The sequence below is a fragment of the Dipodomys merriami genome, unplaced genomic scaffold, assembly GCF_024711535.1.
Source record: "Dipodomys merriami isolate MVZ:Mamm:240054 unplaced genomic scaffold, mDipMer1.0.p SCAF_16, whole genome shotgun sequence".
Classification (NCBI taxonomy): domain Eukaryota; kingdom Metazoa; phylum Chordata; class Mammalia; order Rodentia; family Heteromyidae; genus Dipodomys; species Dipodomys merriami.
In genome coordinates, this window is record NW_027202937.1 from 11,623,035 (window position 1) to 11,641,290 (window position 18,256).

Sequence of the window (18,256 nt, forward strand, 5' to 3'; positions counted from 1 at the left end):
TTAGAGTCACACACCAGTCAGACAACATTGGTCTATGGGAAGCCTATGTACTGAGCTGAGCTATACCTGTGACAAACTGTGATGGGCCGGATGTCCTCAGCACAGAGTCAGATCTAGTACAACAAGCAGGACTGTGGGGTGGAGGGATGAAGGTGTGGGAGAGAAGGACAAGAACGCCTCCTAGCCCACAGTTGCATCTACTCTATCTCTGGAAATACCTGGAAGCTGGGTTAGGACCAGGTCTACAATATATGTGATGGATAAGGATTGATCAGTGGAAGATGGGGATGCTGAAGGCACTCTTAGCGAGGGCTCGGATAGCAGCTAGCTTGAGAAACTACTCCTCTTCCTCTTCTTCTTCCTCCTCCTCCTCTTCCTCCTCCTGTCTTCCTCCTCCTCTTCTTGTGCTTTTTTTTTTCTTGGGGGGGGAGTCCAGTTGTGGGGCCTGAACTCTGGGCCTGGGCACTGTCCCTCAACTCTTCAGCTCAAGGCTAGCGCTCTACCACTTGAGCCACAGCGCCACTTCCAGCTTTCTTCTTTTTGCTTATGTGGTACTGAGGAATCGAACCCAGGGCCTCATGCATGCAAGGCAAGTGCTCTACCACTGAGCCACCTTCCCAGCCCTCTTCTTGTGCTTATACTAGCATTTGAACTCAGGGCACTATCCCTTAGCTTTTTATTTTATTTATTTTTTTGGGTCTGGTAGTGGAGCCTGAACTCTGGGCCTGGACGCTGTCCCTCAGCTCTTCAGCTCAAGGCTAGCGCTCTACCATTACAGCCACAGCGCCACTTCCGGCTTTCTTCTTTTTGCTTATGTGGTGCTGAGGAATCGAACCCAGGGTCTCATGCATGCAAGGCAAGTGCTCTACCACTGAGCCACCTTCCCAGCCCCTCCCTTAGCTTTTTAGATCAAGGCTGATGCGCTGCCACTTGAGCCACAGCTCCACTTCTGTTTTTATTTAATTTAATTTTTATTTATTTTTGCCAGTCCTGGGGCTTGAACTCAGGGCTTAGGCAATGTCCCTGAACTTCTTTTGTTCAGGGCTAGAGTTCTACATGAGCCACAGTGTCACTTCCAGCTCTGTTTATGTGGTACCCAGGAATGAAACCAGGAGCTTCACACATGCTAAGCAAGCACTTGACACTAAGCCACATTCCCAGCCCTGGTTTGTTTTTGTTTTTTGTTTTTGGTAGGGTATTGGAGATCAAAATCCCATAGACTTTCCTGCCCTTAGTTACTTTGACCCTTGATCCTCAGATCTCAGCCTCCCCTCCTGAGGAGCTAGGATTACAGTGTGAAATACAAGCACCCAGCTTCCATTTCAACTTCTTCTCTCTCTTTTTTTTTTTTTTTGGACCAGTCCTGGGGCTTGAACTCTGGGCCTGGGATGGGCACTGTCCCTGGGCTCCTTTTGCTCAAGGCCAATACTCTGCCATTTGAGCCACAGTGCCACTTCTGGCCTTTTCTGTTTATGGGGTACTGAGGAATCAAACCAGGGCTTCATGAATGCTAGGCAAGCACTCTAACACTAAGCCCATTCCCAGTCCCCTTGAGTTTTTGTTGTTGTTGTTGTTGGTTTTTTTTGTGTGTGCATGTGTGCACACTTCAATTATGCTATTCCTGAGCTTTTGTACCCTAGGCTACACTACCACTTGAGCCACAGAAATACTTTTGGCTTTTTGTTGTTGTTGTTGTTTAACTGGAGATAAGAACACACAAATTTTCTTGCCTGGACCATTGTTGAATCCTGATCCTGAGCCTCCTAGGTAAATAAGGTTGTAGGCATGAGTAACCAGCACTGCACTTTGGACTTTGTTTTTTTCTTTTTCTTTTTTTTTTTGTTGGTCATGGGGCTTGAACTCTGGGTCTGAATGTTGTCTCTCAGCTCTTCAGCTCAAGGCTAGCGTTCTGTGCTTGAGCCACAGCGCCACTTCCAGTTTTCTGAGTGGTTAATTGGAGATGAGACTCTCAAGGCTGGGGCTGGGAAGGTGGCTCAGTGGTAGAGCGCTTGCCTTGCATGCATGAGGCCCTGGGTTCGATTCCTCAGCACCACATAAGAAAAAAGAAAAAAGTCTGGAAGTGGCGTTGTGGCTCAAGTGGTAGAGCGCTAGCCTTAAGCTGAAGAGCTGAGGAACAGCGCCCAGGCCCAGAGTTCAGGCCCCAGCCAAAAAAAAAAAAAAGAAATAGTCTCATGGACTTTCCTGCCCAGGCTGGTTCTGAACTTGGAATCTCAAATCTCAGCTTCCTGAGTAGCCAGGATTATAAGCATGAGCCACAAGTGCCTGGCTAAAACCTTGATACTTATATCTCAATGTCCTGAGTAGCTAGGATTACAAGTGTGAGCCATCCAGCTAAAATATATCCAGCTAGTATATAACCAGCTAGAATGTTCCTTATAGGCACCCAAGCACTGAAAGCCAATTCTAAACGGGGCTTCCAAATCAAACTAGAGAAACCCTGCCTGATTTCTCAGGAAGGATGCCTGGTGGAGGGAGGTAGGGCATAGGGAAAGCCTAGGCCAACATCTCATTGGATCCGCCTCACTTTCAGCCCTCCTAATTTCTCTTCACAGGGACACAGAGAATAAACCTTTACTCCCATGTGAAGTAAGAGAAGAGTAGAGCCGTGGGCCCGTGGCTCAGGCCTGTAATCCTGGCTACTCGGGAGGCTGAGATTTGAAGATTGTGATTCAAAGCCAGCCCAGGCAGGAAGGTAGTCTGTGAAACTTATCTCTAATTAACCACCAGAAAACTGGAAGTGGTGCTGTGGCTTAAGTGGTAGAGCTGGCCTTGAGCTGAGGAGCTGAGGGCAAGCCCAATCACCAACCAAAAAAAAAAAGAGAGAGAGAGAAAGAGAATAGATAGGAGGGTGTGGGTGTGAGGAGTAGGGCAGAAGAAAATTTGCATGTCATTTTTTTTTGTGTGTGTGGGGTTGGGGATGGATCCAGGCCTTTGAACATATTTGACAAGCATTCTGCCTATCCCTAGCACCCATATCATCCCCAGCACCCATATCATCCCCCCCCCCCCCCCCCGGTCTTGGGGCTTGAACTCAGGGCTTGGGTACAGTTCCTGAGCTCTCTGTGCTCAAGGTTAGCACTCTACCACTTGAACCACAGCACCACTTCTGGTTTTCTGGTGGTTTGTTGGAGATACTAGTTTTATGGCCTTTCCTGCCCAGGCTGGCTTTGAACTATGATCCTCAGATCTCAGCCTCTGAGTAGTTGGGATTATAGACGTGAGCCACTGACACCATGATTTCTTTCTTTTTTTATTTTTTATGTGAAAATACCATATAGAGGGGTTACAATTACATGGGCAAGATAATGACCGACACCATGATTTCTGAGTTTATTCCTATCTGCTCCACTCCAGCTGCTGTTGCTTCTTCTTCTTCTTCTTCTTCTTCTTTTTTGGGTCTGGTTGTGGGGCCTGAACTCTGGGCCTGGGTGCTGTCCCTCAGCTCTTCAGCTCAAGGCTAGCGCTCTACCACTTGAGCTACAGCACCACTTCTGGCTTTTTTCTTTTTGCTTATGTGGTGCTGAGGAATCGAACCCATGGCCTCAGGCATGCGAGGTAAGCACTCTACCACTGAGCCACCTTCCCAGCCCCTTACCATACCTTTTTTGCAGCCATACTGGTGAGGCCACAACTGGTGTATAGATCTCACCTGCCCTACCTCTGTCTTCAGGCATAGTTCTGGATGGACCTTGATTTTTTTTTTTTTTTTTTTCCTATGTGTATGCCAGTCCTGAAGTTTGAACTCAGGGTTTGGGCAGTATTCAGGGACTTTTTTGCCCAAGGCTAGTGCTCTACCACTTGAGCCATAGTGCCACTTGCAGTTTTCTGGTGGTTTATTGGAGATAAGAGTTTCATGGCCGGGCTGGGAAGGTGGCTCAGTGGAAGAGCACTTGCCTTGCATGCCTGAGGCCCTGGGTTCGAGTCCTCAGCACCACATAAGCACCAAAAAAAAAAAAACAAAAAACCAGAAGTGGCGCTGTGGCTCAAGTCGTAGAGCGCTAGCCTTGAGCTGAAGAGCTGAGGGACAGTGCCCAGGCCCAGAGTTCAGGCCCCACAACTGGACCCAAAAAAAAAAAAAAAAAAAAAAAAGAGTTTCATGGCCTATCTATCCTTCCCTGGGCTGGCTTTGAACTGGATCCTCAGATCTCAGCCTCTTGAGTAACATTTCCAGCATTTTTGGTAGTTTGTTAAAGAGATTCACAGACTTTCCTTCTGTGCTGACTTTGAACTAGGTGTAATCTTCAGATCTCAGCCTCTTGAGTAGCTTGATGTTGCATTTAATAAAGCCAGATATGGAGACTTTGTGAGTCTCAAATTAGAAACTCTCAAATTTGAGAGTCCCAAATTAGTTTTGACGACTTGTTTTTTCCTCTGTTAACCTTCTTCTTCTTTTTTTTTTTGGTCGGTCATGGGGCTTAAACTCTGGGCTTGGGCGCTGTCTCCGCCGTGCTCTTCAGCTCAAGGCGAGCACTCTACTGCTTGAGCCACCGCGCCACTTCCAGTTTTCTAGTGGTTTTATTGGCGATAAGAGTCTCACGGCCTTTGCTGCCTGGGCGGGCTGGCTGGCTTTGAACCGCAGGCTTTGAACCACAATCCTCAGATCTCAGCCTCCTGAGTAGCTAGGATTACAGGCATGAGCCACCAGCGCCTGGCTTCGTAACTTTCTTTATTTTATTTTATTTTATTTTTTTTTGTCGGTCATGGGGCTTGAACTCCGGGCCTGGGCGCTGTCCCTCAGCTCTTTAGCTCAAGGCGAGTGCTCTACCACTTGAGCTACAGCGCCACTTCCGGTTTTCTGGTGGTTTATTGGAGATAGGAGTCTCACGGTCTCTCCTGCCCGGGCTGGCTTTGAACCATGATCCTCAGATAACAGCCTCCTGAGTAGCTAGGATTACAGGCGTGGGCTACCATGGTCCAGCCCCTTTAGTAACCTTCTAAGTTCCAGGAGAGGCAAGAAAGCAGGTCAAATGACTCCTCCAGAGGAGAATCCTCCAGGTGCAATAGGGGCAGACAGTGCTGGGCAGAGCTGGGGTGGGGGGGTGGGGGTAGGATAGATGATATAGGCAGAATAGAGGTGACCTGTCCTTCAGGCCTAACAGAGGGTGGAGGAGGGGAGGGATGCCAGTCTCAGCCTCCAGGCAGGTCGGAGCACCTCAAGAGGAGGCCTGTTAGAACTCCAGACAAATTTAACTTGACTTTAATGTTCAGACTTCAGGCATGCATTGGGCCAACCTGGCTTAAGGCAGCCAGAAGCAGAGGGGCTCAAGTCTCTCTTTGGAAGGGCCTCTTGAATTGCCAGTCTTTTATCACCCAGATCAAGTACAAATTGTAATCCAAAAAACAAATGGTGGCGTTGAGTGGGGAAGTGAGCTGCTGGGAAAAGGGGGATGGGGGCAACTGGGGTGATCTGGAGAGGCTTAGGGTGGGGGTTCCCAGGAACCTCCGTGTTGGAGATTTCTGCCAGAGCCAGAGCTCACACCTCCCCCTCCGGGAGGCTGTCTTCTTGGCAGACAGCAGATAAATGCATGACAAAGGCTCAGAAATGGCTCAGTCACCGGGGCTGCGAGGGTGGCTGAGGAGGGGCTTCCTAGCTGAAAGCCCATCTCTCCACCCCCACCAGGTTCCTTAATCTACCTACCTGCCTTTGGGGCAGTTAATGGCTGAGTGGTAAATGTAACTTCAACCCCACTGCCAGTAGATCTTCAAATGGACCTATGAGATGAATGGACATTTATGTGTATGGCTACTTGCCCAATACATAGGTGAGGCACTAACCATAGATCCAGACAGAAAAATGAACTGAAAAGTACCATCAATGAAGATTGCTAGCCATAGCAGGAAGGCTCCCAAACCACCCTGCTGGCCTCTAGAAGGCAAAGCCACCAACACCAGCAAACAGCCTCAGGCATGGCTGGGCCCTCAGTCCTCAGAGAGATTCAGGGGGCCCTCCACACTCCAGGCTGAGCTTCTTGATTTATCCCCAGATGCCTTCATTTAAGCCAAGTTTTGGGAGCAGACAGATGAAACATCACACCCAGTACAGACAAGCACACTGAGGGCTATTCTCTTGCAAACAGAACCAAATAGTAGGCCTGCTAGGTGAGCCCTCAAGACACCCCAGATCAGGTCTGGAAGAATAGACTCTCAGGGAAGGCTTAGGGTAAGCTTCCTGTACCCCCTCCTCCAAATCACCATCTCCTCAGTATCTTTCCGACTGCCAGCTCCCCTAAACAAAGCGCATCCCAGGACCTGAGAGTTGGGGGTGGGGTGGATGATGAGGGTGGTTGCTGGAGTCTCCAAGGAAGTGGGGGAGCAGGCTCTGTAGGTGCCTGTCTGAGGCTCAGTCTTTGAGGGGCTTGGGGAGGAGGGTTTGCTGGAAGCTCTGAGGGGGATCTGTGTGAAGGTATTGGGGCTGGGGGGGGTTGGGGAGCAGGAAGTTGTCCCCAGGGGAGCCATCCAGGCCCATTCAAGGGTTGAGCACTTGTTTAGGGTTAGAGCTGCCCCCTCTGGGGACTGGGATTGTCCAGCCAAGGCCATTGTCCTGCCCCCTTCCCCCCAGTCCCTCCCAGGCCTCTTTGAACCTGAAGTCAGATATTTTTTTTCTCTCCACACCCCTTGGTCTCTACCCAGGAACTAAAGCTGGAGGCTTAGGATGTGTAGGTGGGGGAGGGAGAGACCAGAGCCCGGCTTGCTATGGCTAGGAGCAGCTGTTGAGCACCTACAGTGAGGGGATTGGGACCTGATAGTTCAGGTTTTGCAATTGGGGACTTGTGATGAAGTTGCCACTTTTTCCTTGGTCAGGATATAGGTTCAGTTAATCCACAGCCAGGACCTATAAGGAAAGTATGTGTATGTGGGTCCGTCCCTTAGTCTGTTAACTGAGGAGTCTTTGGAGCTCAGAACTGAGATCATCGAGTCCTGTCTATGAATCTGCTCTTGGAAATAGACCTTGCTGGGCAGATGGGTGCCTAGCAGATGGGGGCAACTGGATTTGGGCAGTATCTGGATGGGAATGCCTAAGTTTTTGAGAGGGTGTGTGTGTGTGTGTGTGTGTGTGTGTGTGTGTGTGTGTGTGTGTGTGTGTGTGTGTGTGTGTGTGTGTGTGTGTGTGTGTGTGTGTGTGTGTGTGTGTGTGTGTGTGTGTGTGTGTGTGTGTGTGTGTGTGTGTGTGTGTGTGTGTGTGTGTGTGTGTGTGTGTGTGTGTGTGTAATGAGCAGCTGGCTTGTGTGATCCTGTGTGTGTGTGTGTGTGTGTGTGTGTGTGTGTGTGTGTGTGTGTGTGTGTGTGTGTGTGTGTGTGTGTGTGTAATGAGCAGCTGGCTTGTGTGATCCTGTTTATGAACTGGATTAATGAATTGCGTTCATAAATCCTATTAATGAATTGAAGCACCCCATACATGTTCAATAGACATTTGAGAGGGGTGGTTGGGTGTCCTCCAGTGAGGGGACAATGCCAGGGGTCTTGGGGTGGTGGTTAAACACCCGGTTCCTAAAGAATGTGGAGGTGTCATAGAAAGAGTTAATTCTGGGATGCATAAGGCCCAAGAGATGGGGTGTCCAGTCGAGTGTTCCTAATTTTGCCCTTCCCCAGACATCACAGCCAAAATGGGCAAACAGACTTCGCCTCAGTTTCTCCCACCCCCACCGCCTGCTCCTCCACCCCTCCAGAGGGCGGGGCCAGAGGTCAAGGCTAGTGGGTGGGATTGGGGAGGGAGAGTGGTGCCGAGTAGTTTTCATTTCTTCAAGGGCCCCGGCTTGGGGTGCCCTTGTTCCCCCCATGGCCGGACACCTGCCTTCTGACTTCCCCTTCTCGCCCCCACCAGGAGGTGGGGGCGACGGGCCTGGAGGGCTAGAGCCGGGCTGGGTTGACCCTCGTACTTGGCTGAGCTTCCAAGGCCCTCCTGGTGGGCCTGGAATCGGGCCGGGGGTTGGACCAGGTTCCGAGGTATGGGGGATTGCTCCTTGCCCTCCGCCATTTGAGTTCCGTGGAGGAGTGGCGTACTGTGGACCTCAAGTTGGAGTGGGCCTAGTGCCCCAGGTCGGAGTGGAGCCCTTTCATCCTGAGGGTGAGGTGGGCGCCGGGGTGGAGAGCCACTCCGAGGGGGCTTCCCCTGGGCCCTGCACTGCCCACCCTGGTGCTGTGAAGCTGGAGAAGGAGAAGCAGGAGCAAAACCCTGAGGTGAGCAAGACAGCTTGGGGACAGGATGCCAGAAGCAGCTAGGCTGGCAGTGGCAGCAATTGGGGGCAGGGGTGGTGGTGGTAATGATGGCCTCCAGTTGCCCAGGCCTGGAACCTGTAGGGATCAAAGTAGCCCAGTCACCCTAGGCAGAGATAAGGGGGTGGTGGGTGACTTCAGGAAGAGTCAGAAGCTAACAGAGATTGTCCCTTGATTGCTCTGGTCGGTTGCTTTGGTCTGGCCTTGGTTAGTTATTCGCTAAGTACCAGCCCTGCACCTTCTCTAGGGTCTAAGCCTCTTCTCCTGTCCGTCCTCCTTTTTTGGGAAAAACATTGTTCCGCCACCAACCTACGACGATCTTGGCCTTAGGGTTAGGTATGGCCCCCGGGTTAAAAGGCTCCTTATCTGGGGTCATTGTTCCTGAAGGCTAGGGTGTGACTGTTTTCTGATAGGTTGAGTTTGGGCTGTCGGTGTTGAGTGGAGTTGGGTTTGTCTCAAGTCAAGTTTATTGGGCTAGCTTGCCTTCCACCTTTGTAAAAAGCCGGAGGTACTGATTTGCTCGATTCTTGTCTCTTAAGCTGTTTAAAAAAAAATAAGGAAAAAGGAACTTCAGGAGAAGGTCCCCCAGCCAGTCTGTCTATAAATGCAGGTTCACTTGAGCAACTGCCGGCCTCCAGCCCTGCTAGGACTATTAAAGGTGTATGTTCCGCACCTCAGAAGCAACAAGTGCTAACAATTAGAGATGAAGTACCAAAACCCTTAACCGCCATTGAAGGTGTGAGTGGAAATCTGGGTGAGGGAGTTGCTCCGGCTGCTGAGAACTAATGGCTGCCAATTGGGGTCCTCTTCCTAAGTGCCTGGCTGTGTGCTCATTTTAGACATCATTATCTCATTAGCGACACCAAATCTCCCAGGGAGGCATTATTAGCTTATTTCACGGCTCTTAACTGCTGAATGAGAGCAGAACTATAGTTCACTTTATTCCAAATCCTCAAAATCGGATTTGGAGAGGCTGAGCCCTGGGAGAGCAGACTTTTGTGAATGAACATTTGCCTATTTGAATCTGACAGCATCCAGTACTTTTGAAATACTTTTTACTTTTTTAATTTGTTATTATTTTTTTGGTGGTACTGGGGTTTGAACTCACTTGGCTTGCTAGATTGGTGTTCTGCCACTTGACTCTTCCCCTCCCCGCGCCCCAACACTTCCATTAAGAATTCTAGGATCATATAAAGACTGTTTCTCTCTGCCTGCTGCTACTCTGTGCTGACCAGCTCTTTCTAGAGCCCCGAGGCTCCTCATTCCTATTGCTCGTACTCCTATCTACCCTTCCTCACTCTCATCCACCCTCAAGGATCACGTGCCATTAGACTTCAGATAACTTCTGAGTTTTTCCACCTTTTGTGAGGATGCCCAGAGTTACCCTACCTTCTTGGGGCTACCCATTTTTTTTTTTCCATTCACATCCCGAATTCACTGGTGAGGAAGCATTGTCAACCTGAGCCGGTGTTGGCGGCTCACACCTGTAATCCTAGCTACTCTGGAGGCTGAGATCTGAGGATCACAGTTGGAAGCCAGCCCAGGCAGGAAAGTCCTTGAGACTCTTATCCCCAATTAAATCACAGAAAAAGCCAGTGGCACTCTGGCTGAAGTGGTAGAGCGCTAGCCTTGAGCAAATAGGAGCTCAAAGACAGTGCTTGGGCGCAGAATTCAAGCCTTAGGACCAGTTAGTCACATCCTATCCCGTCCTAGCCACTAACATCCATGCTGGGATTAAGGCAGTAGCCTCCCTACATTAGTGTCACATAATAAGAGCCAATGTTTTAAAATATGAGTTAGATAATTTCACTCAGCTAGCTGAAGTTACCGTAGCTTCTTTTGGATCTGCCTAGCTTATTTGACCTCATTAAATACCACCTTTCAATTTTGTTTATTTATTGTGTTGGTCTTTGGGCTTGGACTGGGGGAGGGGAGGGAGCTGGGTGCTATCCTTCCTTTCTCTCCCCCTTTCTCCTTTCCCCTCCCTCCTTCCCTCTCTCGCTTTCTTTTTCTTTCTCCAGTACTGGGACTTGAACTCAGGGCCTGGGCACTGTCTTAGCTTTTTGGCTCAAGGCCATAGACTCAAACTTCCTCAAGCTAGGGATGACACTCGGTCAAACACTTGTCTTGAATATTGAGTTAGGCGCAGGGAGTTTACTGTGTAATCTGGCAGGTGTTCTAAGGTGGAGGCTAAGAGCTTGGTTTTCTATCTTCGCATGGTACTCTGTCTACTGGATATGCCAGTTTCTGGGGACATAGCTTCTTGTCACAAGGGGCTGTGAGTGGATGAGCGGTTGCTAATGAGGCTGTTTTGAGCAGATGGTCTGGGAAGCTGAGACACTCCCTCAGACTATTCCTTTGGGACCATAGTCAGCTTCTCAAACCCTGAATACAAAAGGTAGAGTTGAAGCTGGGTGCCAATGGCTTAACACCCGTTATCCTAGTTACTCAGGAGGTTGATACTCAGAAGGATCATAGTTCAAAGCTAGCCTTGGGCAGGAAAGTCCGCAAGACCCTTACCTCCATTGAACCCATCACAAAGTGAAAATGGAGCTGTGGCTCAAGTGGGTCCAGTGTTAGCCTTGAGCAAATAAGGAGGGACAGATCCCAGGCCCCTCCAACTCCAGGACCATCTCTATCCCCCCATACGCAAAAGAGTTGATATCTGGTATGTCTATGTTTTTACAAATTCTGTTTTGTTTTGTTTTTAAAATGCAATCTCAGGACAGCAAGGATCTGCAGCAAGAACTTGAGCAATTTGCCAAGCTGCTGAAGCAGAAGAGGATCACTCTGGGATATACCCAGGCTGATGTGGGGCTCACCCTGGGGGTTCTCTTCGGTGGGTTTCCCCCTCCCCTTTGGATGTTCTCATACCATAGTGACCATCTTTTCCTTGGAAGGAGCATTTCCTGAATTTAGGCTTTTCCTCCCCAGCGAGGGAATGAGGGGAGGGTGCTTCAGGAGGCTAGTCTACCCACTTGGAGGCTTGAGCTGCTTTAGAAGGACCAGGCGGTGTCCTCGAGTGGGAGCTATGAGGATGGGAAGAGGGGCCTGAGTCTAACACATGTTGGTTCTCTCTCCCCTGGCTTCCCCCAGGAAAGGTGTTCAGTCAAACCACCATCTGCCGCTTTGAGGCTCTGCAGCTTAGTTTCAAGAACATGTGTAAGCTGAGGCCCCTGCTGCAGAAGTGGGTGGAGGAAGCTGATAACAATGAGAACCTTCAGGAGGTGAGGGGGGTGTGGTGGTGGTGGTGGTGGGGAGGCTGCTTGGCACCTGCATCATCTCAACCCCGAATCCATTGCTTCCAGCCTTGGCTTGTGGTTCTCCCTTTCCCACATGGGGACAGTGCTGTCTTGTGGGCTCTGGGGCTAGGGATTGGAACCCAGGGCTTTTGCTTGCTAAGCATGTGATTTCCCACTGAGGTACCCTGACCCTCCCCACACCCTCAGCCCAGGACAGCAGTTTGCAGTGGGATGGAGAATGATACGATCCTTCAGTAAGTATCTCTTCTAGGAAAGGATTTGAACTAGGTCTAAACTCCCCCACGTCTGGTATCATCTTTTCTCAGGATCTCCCCTCTCCCAGCTCTGGTGACCATGCCCCTTTAGCAATTGTTGGCAAGTCACTGTCCCTTTGATTTTGGTGATGGTCAGCAAATCTAAAGCCCTGCTTTTGTTTCCTCTCCTGCACCTGCCCAGATATGCAAAGCAGAGACCCTTGTGCAGGCCCGGAAGAGAAAGCGAACAAGTATTGAGAACCGTGTGAGAGGCAACCTGGAGAGCATGTTCCTGCAGTGCCCCAAACCCACACTGCAGCAGATCAACATTATCGCTCAGCAGCTCGGGCTGGAGAAGGATGTGAGTACCTCATGCCCTGGCCCTGTGTTCTCTAACCTCTTTCCCAGCTTAGGGAAGGGGTGGTAAGGCTCCTGTTGTACCACTCCAGGGCTGTTGGCCTTAGGGGAATGACTCAAGTCCTGAGTTTATGGTCTAATGTCACCTTCTCCTGTGTTGTCAACTCCCAGGTGGTCCGAGTGTGGTTCTGTAACCGGCGCCAGAAGGGCAAACGATCAAGCAGTGACTATTCCCAACGAGAGGATTTTGAGGCAGCAGGGCCTCCTTTCCCAGGGGGACCTGTAGCCTTTCCTCTGGCCCCAGGGCCCCATTTTGGAACCCCAGGCTATGGGACCCCTCACTTTGCCACACTGTACTCTGTCCCTTTCTCCGAGGCAGAAGCCTTTCCCCCCGTCCCTGTCACCACTCTGGGCTCTCCCATGCATTCAAACTGAGATGCCTGCCCTTCCTAGAGATGGGGGAACAGAGAAAATGGGAGAAGCTAGGGAAGGAGAGCCTGGAGTCTGTGCCAGGGCTTTTGGGATTAAGTTCTTCATTCACTAAGGAAGGAAGCACAAAGGGGGGGGGTGGTCCTGGGGGGGAAGTGGTTAGAGGGAAGGTGAAGTTCAATGATGCTCTTGATTTTAATCCCCATGTTATTCAACTTTGTTCTTGAATAAAGAAGCCTGGGACACAGTAGATAGATAATTCTGTCTTTAGTTTATCCTTTAGTTCCTGAAGAGGGAGCAGAGGTGGAGAAAACTAATGATCCATACTAACTGCTTTCATACCATTCTGAAACGGAGACATCACCTAAATTGCTTTGTGTGTGTGTATGTACATGCACACCGGTACTGGGACTTAAACTCAGGTCCTTCATATTCCTGCTTGAGTTTTTGGTTCAAGGCTGGGGCTTCTTCACTGGTATCATCCCTTTCATCATTCTCCCCATCCCTCCCATCTCTGCTCATTTTGTCTGCCCTTCCCCTAAGAACCTGACTACATTCCCAGAGCTTTCTAAGAACTAGGAAGCAAAGAGTAGCAAACCCACAAAAAAAGCCAGATCCACAAGAGTAAGAACTCAGGGATGAATGAAGCTGCTTATGCTTTATTTCATTTGGAAATAAAAAGTGAAGTTTTGAAAAGCCAGCTGAGTAAAATCATGGTTAGTGACAGGCTGGCCACAATGTAAAAAAGTTTGGGGGCTGTGCTGCAAAATTTTCTCAGAATGCTTTAGGTGATACCAACCATCTAAGAACATTAACAAAGCTGAGCATGTCGCTCAGTAGCAGAGCTTGCCTAGGAGCCCAAGGTCCTGGGTGTGATCCAAAACTCTTGGCCACGAGTACTCCAAGTCTGAGTCACAGACCTTTGCCTGTAGTTATTCTCTCCTGTGGAGGGAAAGGAAGAAGGAAAGCATCTCTTAATATCCAGTATGTACCCCTTCCATGCCCAATCATGGACTGGAGGTGCTAGTTCTGTTTCCTTTGATGACCTGGTGATGGGTCTTAGGTCTGGAGCCCACAGGACACCTTGGACACTGGAAGTCAGCCTCCCTGGCAGCCTGATGCTGATACCAACACAAGCCATGTAGTGCCAGATAGCACATCCATCACACTGAATGCAGGCCACTGTTTCTTGGGGTGGGCTGCAACAGGTGCTGGGCAGGGCTCCCTACCCCCAACTGAGGAGGAATCTAAGGGAGTGCTCACAGAGTGCAGGCCATGAGAAGCCAAGACTTTACCCCTGGGTAAAGGGTGTGCCCAGGGAACAGTGAGCCTAGCTCTTAAAAGAACTGGAATGGGCTCTCTCTGCTCTTTTCTAGGTCTCAGCTCTTTCCTTCTCTTCTCTTTCCTAGCTATCTCTTTCCCACCTTTCCCAGATGCTCTCTTTTCTAGCTCTTTTCTCTCTCTTTCCCAGGCCTTTACACACTCTCTCTGCTCTTTTCTAGCTCTTTCCTTCTCTTTCCCAGATCCCTTCTCTTTTCTAGCTCTTTCTCAGCTCTTTCCTTCTCTTCTCTTTCTTCTTTTCTAGCTCTTGCTCTTTTCCAGCTCTCTCTCTTTCCCAGGCCTTTCCCAACCGTGTGGAGGGCCTGATGAATGAACCTACCCCTTACCTGGAAAAAAAAAAAAAAAAAAAAAGAACTGGAATGGGATTATAGTCTTGAATGTAGGACGCAATCTTAGGGTTGGTGTAGTTTGCCTGATAGAAAAAGAGAATCTGGTTCATTCAGCTGGGCATGAATTAGGTACTCATAATCCTAGAGCTGGGGAGGCTGAGGCAGGATACTCAAGTCTGATGCCATCCTGAGCTACACAGTGAGACACTATCTTAAACACACACAAAACGTCCTCAGCATTTAGTTGGACCTTGACAGGCCTGCCGATGTAACCTAGACTAGTCCCTTAACTGAGTCCTGCCATAAACACCAAATATTAGGATTACAAATGTGCCCCCCACCCCAAGTCCTAGAGCTTGAATTTAGGGCACTGTCCCTGAGCTTCATTTGCTCAAGGCTAGCACTATACTTGAGCCACAGTGCCACTTCTGGCCTTTTCTGTTTATGTGGTACTGAGGAACTGAACCCGGGGCTTTCATGCATACTAGGCAAGCACTCTACCACTAAGCCACATTCCCAGCCTACAAGTGTGCTTTTTGTGGGGGGGGAGGGCGGGAGGGGTGTCTTTTTACTCCCAGTGCTGGAATCCAATCCTGGTGCTTTGGTGTTTGCTAGCCACTACTTCCAGTCTCCCAGGAATTTGTTTCTCACACTTCAGTTGTTTTAACTCTTGCCCCTACTCCAACTGACTTGCTTCTCCCTCTGTGCATATGTCAAAACTATTCTGGGGGGCTCTCGCCATTCCAGTATCTCTTCTCCTCTACCCATCCTCGCTGAGGCTGACATGACAAGACAGAGGATGCCACTTACCCACTGGGTGTCAGCGGGGCTTTCTCTACACGGAGTTTCTTCCTAGGCCCAATAAGTACTGGTGGGGGGCTCTCATCATCCAGTTCTGCCAGCACTCGGTGAGCTGATTTCCTCCGATTTCGTGGGGGTGGGGCAGGTGGGGTTTTCACTTCCCCAGGTGGAGTGGGAACAGGCAGGCTGTGCGGCCCACCCCCACCCCGGGAGAAGGTGAGGGGCTGGGTCCTGAGCTTGCTGAGGCTGCCAATGGAGTTGAGAATCAGTGTGGCCTTGGGGGCAGGGGAAAAGGTGCTGAGGGGCCTTTGTGGGGCCCCCTGGGAAGGCAGCATGGGCTGGAAACCTGTCCCAGCCCCAGCTTCTCCCTTAGAGCGTGGGATGGTAATGGCAGCGAAGTCCTGAGGTTTGACCCGGACTTGTTGGAACATGAAGTAGAATTCTGAGGAGCTGGTTCCTGGGGGCCCTTCAGGGCCAAAGGTCAGGAGGTCACCATCACTCAACTCCAGCCTGTGACCCTTTGGGAGTCGGACATTATTGACCAAAGTCCCTGTTGATGGTGCAGAAGGAAACAAGAACAGCAATGACCAATCAGGAGTAGAGAATCTTGCCCTGTTTGGTTTTCCCCCTGGCAGGTGACACCATCTATAGTGGGAAACAAGTTTATTTAAGTTTAGTTTTTAATTAATTGAAATCCTCAGATCTCAGCCTTCTGAGGACCTAGGTTTACAGCCACCACCAGTGGGTAAAAAGTTTACTTTTCTTGTGCTCTCCCATGGATGGGCTTCTATTTCATTGTGCTTAGGCCCGCTCCCACTCAAAGAACAGGTAGTAGTATATAGCTCAGTCTAGTTCAAATCTTGGCTTTACCATTTACCAGCTTTTTTTTTTTTTTTGTCAGTTGTGGGGCTTGAACAGGGCCTGGATGCTGTCCCTGAGCTCTTGCTCAAGGCTAGCACTCTACCACTTTGAGCCACAGAGCCACTTTCAGGTTTTGAGTGTTTAATGGAGATAATAAGTCTCAGGGGACTTTTCTGCCTACCTTGGCTTTGAACTATGATCCTCAGATCTCAGCCTCCTGAGTAGTTAGGATTACAGGTATGAGCCACTGGCACCTAGCTTTTTTTTTTTTGGAAGCAGGGTCATATTATGTGTGTAGCCAAGATCCTTCCTCCTCAGCCTCCCGGAGGCTAGGATTACAGGTGTGTGCCACCAAAACCATCTATGTTTCTTAACCTCTGTGCCTTATTTTCCTTTTTTGTAAATAAGGTTTAGTGTCATGTACATTTGATGCACTTAAAATGGTGCCATAATAAAACAGCAAATTCTTCAATGATATGTTGGCTATCATAGCCCTCAACATCCCAGAATAGAGAATTCACCAAGCCTTATGCTTTTTATCTATGAGGAAATAAAGCCTTAGAAAGGCGAAGTGACAGGCCTAAGGTTTTGCCAGCGGCCAGTGATAGAACTCAATTGTAAACCCAGGTCTCTTTTTTCTTGCTGGTCCTGGGGTTTGAACTTCCGGCCTGGGCACTTTCCCTGAGCATCTTTGGCTCAAGACTAGCTAGCACTCTACCATTTGAGCCATAGAGCCATTTCCAGACTTTTCTGAGTAGTTTATTGGAGTCTCACAGACTTTCTTGCCCGGGCTGTCTTCGAACTATGATCCTCAGGTCTCAGCCTCCTGAGTAGCTAGGATTACAGCTGTGAGCCAATGGCAAATCTAGGCCTCTTGAGGCTGCCCTGAATCAGGAAGAAAGATACATATCCAGGTCTCTACATCCATCACAACTGATCTAATACAGAAACAAGGTGCCTTAGCAAAACTGGAAAGTGAGCCAATTCTGAACTTAGGCTCAGAATGGTCACATGTGGCATTTCACTGTTGATGTCCCCAATCCTGGATCTACCTCTTAGCCTTGTAGAGAAGACAGGACTGGATCAGTACTATCTGACCAGGTAGGGACTCTAGATACTTTTACTCATTTCAACCTGCTGCTGCCCAGCTCATGGCTCACCTTGGCTGCTGTGGTCCTCCAGGCTGACCCTCCAGTCATCACCTCGTCGCTCAGCATGCAGCTCTGCGTGGACCCCAGAGATGAGGCCTGGCTCCTTCTGGGGTCGCAGGGCTACATCACACAAATCAGCCCTGCAACCCAAACGATAGGTGCAGCCAGTTCCGGTAGGGGGGTGGAAGGTGTAGAGATCACCGCCCCTGCCTCCCCCTATGCGCAGCAGCTGGAAGCAGGGCAGCATGGGTAGTGCTTAGCTGGAAGCAGGACAGCATGAGTGGGGCTTCATCCACACCACCTCTTCCACTTCAGGAATCCATCACCTTCGCCAAGCACTTGGCTTAAGTTCACTTCTCAGTCTGATGCAAATGAGCTGTGAAGAAGTGTAACCTCACCTTGGAGTACACAACCTGAATAGCGAGAATTCAGAGTGCCAGCAAGCCTAGGAATGCAATGCAAAACAAACAAAAAGGCTATTATGCAGATTGACAACTAAAAAAATTTCCGAGCAAGTCCTGTTGTAATGCAAAACCAAGTACACAGGGGATGGAAAATAAAAAATAAGAAAAAAAAAAAAAACAACCAAGTACACTTCCTAGGGCACCTCCGTTGGGCTGGATCCCCAGGCCGTCAAACATCAGGGAAGCCTCCAGTCTGAGTAAGACAACGATTATTAGGCGACTTCGGGATGGAGAGGTCGGTGCACAAACGTACGTGCGAACGCGCACTTCTCATCTCAGCGTAATAAGAAGAGAAGCCGGCTGTCAAGCTTGTTTATCCAAAGAGCACCCCTCCCGTTGGCCCGCGCCCCACTCTTCTGGCCAATTTCTTATTCACAACGTTTGAATCCCTGGGGGAAGTAATCCACCGTCACCCCAAAGGGCAGTTCAGTGCAAACAGTTCGCTAAATGCTCCAACAAAGCGGACCACATCCCTTGTCATCCCGGCTACTCGGGGTGGGATCAAAAACCGAGAAAGGACCTCTTAACTATCCTGTAAGGCAAACTCCGTCTTCTCCGTTCCTCACCTATCCCAGTTTCAGATCTACCTGCGCGGGGCAGTCTCGGAACGGCCTCGGCTCCAGTCAGTGCCCTGGAGTTCCAGGGTTGGGACCCGCTTGCTCTTCCGCTGCAGTTTGACAGCCAGGAAGCCTGGGCTGGGAGGGGCGCGGCCGGAGCGCGCGGGCAGCTCAGGCCCCTCCTTCGGAATTCCCGGGTCCGACTTCGCGCCGAGTTAGCCCGCCCCCGTCCTGT

General features: G+C 49.9%; 2 protein-coding genes across 4 annotated transcripts; one reads left to right on the forward strand and one right to left on the reverse strand.

The window, feature by feature from the left end:
* The first annotated feature begins 7,797 nt into the window (after nucleotides 1-7,797).
* Pou5f1 (POU class 5 homeobox 1) lies at nucleotides 7,798-12,635 on the forward strand. Of its 3 annotated transcripts, XM_070023393.1 has the most exons (6): nucleotides 7,798-8,199; nucleotides 8,914-8,922; nucleotides 10,960-11,074; nucleotides 11,332-11,462; nucleotides 11,934-12,092; nucleotides 12,260-12,635. In XM_070023393.1, the coding sequence occupies exons 1-6, from the start codon at nucleotides 7,798-7,800 to the stop codon at nucleotides 12,521-12,523; spliced, it is 1,080 nt and encodes a 359-aa protein (XP_069879494.1). In that variant the 3' UTR covers nucleotides 12,524-12,635. The 3 variants fall into 3 exon arrangements, with proteins under 3 accessions (XP_069879494.1, XP_069879492.1, XP_069879493.1); XM_070023391.1 differs by lacking the exon at nucleotides 8,914-8,922 and having other exon boundaries at nucleotides 7,798-8,200; nucleotides 10,952-11,074; XM_070023392.1 differs by lacking the exon at nucleotides 8,914-8,922.
* Nucleotides 12,636-13,509: 874 nt separating this feature from the next.
* Nucleotides 13,510-18,156, reverse strand: Tcf19 (transcription factor 19). The gene is given in 7 exon segments (XM_070024188.1): nucleotides 13,510-13,637; nucleotides 13,640-13,726; nucleotides 13,729-13,782; nucleotides 13,882-13,910; nucleotides 14,998-15,538; nucleotides 17,010-17,445; nucleotides 18,052-18,156. Coding segments are annotated over 6 exon segments (1,062 nt in total). The 5' UTR covers nucleotides 17,248-17,445; nucleotides 18,052-18,156; the 3' UTR covers nucleotides 13,510-13,524.
* Nucleotides 18,157-18,256: the final 100 nt, after the last annotated feature.

Excerpts from the sequence above, each read along its gene's own strand:
- Pou5f1 (XM_070023391.1), top strand. The coding sequence starts at position 7,798 with ATGGCCGGACACCTGCCTTCTGACTTCCCCTTCTCGCCCCCACCAGGA. Across the intron at positions 11,075-11,331 it reads CACCCTGGGGGTTCTCTTCG|GAAAGGTGTTCAGTCAAACC; the intron begins GTGGGTTTCCCC and ends GGCTTCCCCCAG. Across the intron at positions 11,463-11,933 it reads ACAATGAGAACCTTCAGGAG|ATATGCAAAGCAGAGACCCT; the intron begins GTGAGGGGGGTG and ends GCACCTGCCCAG.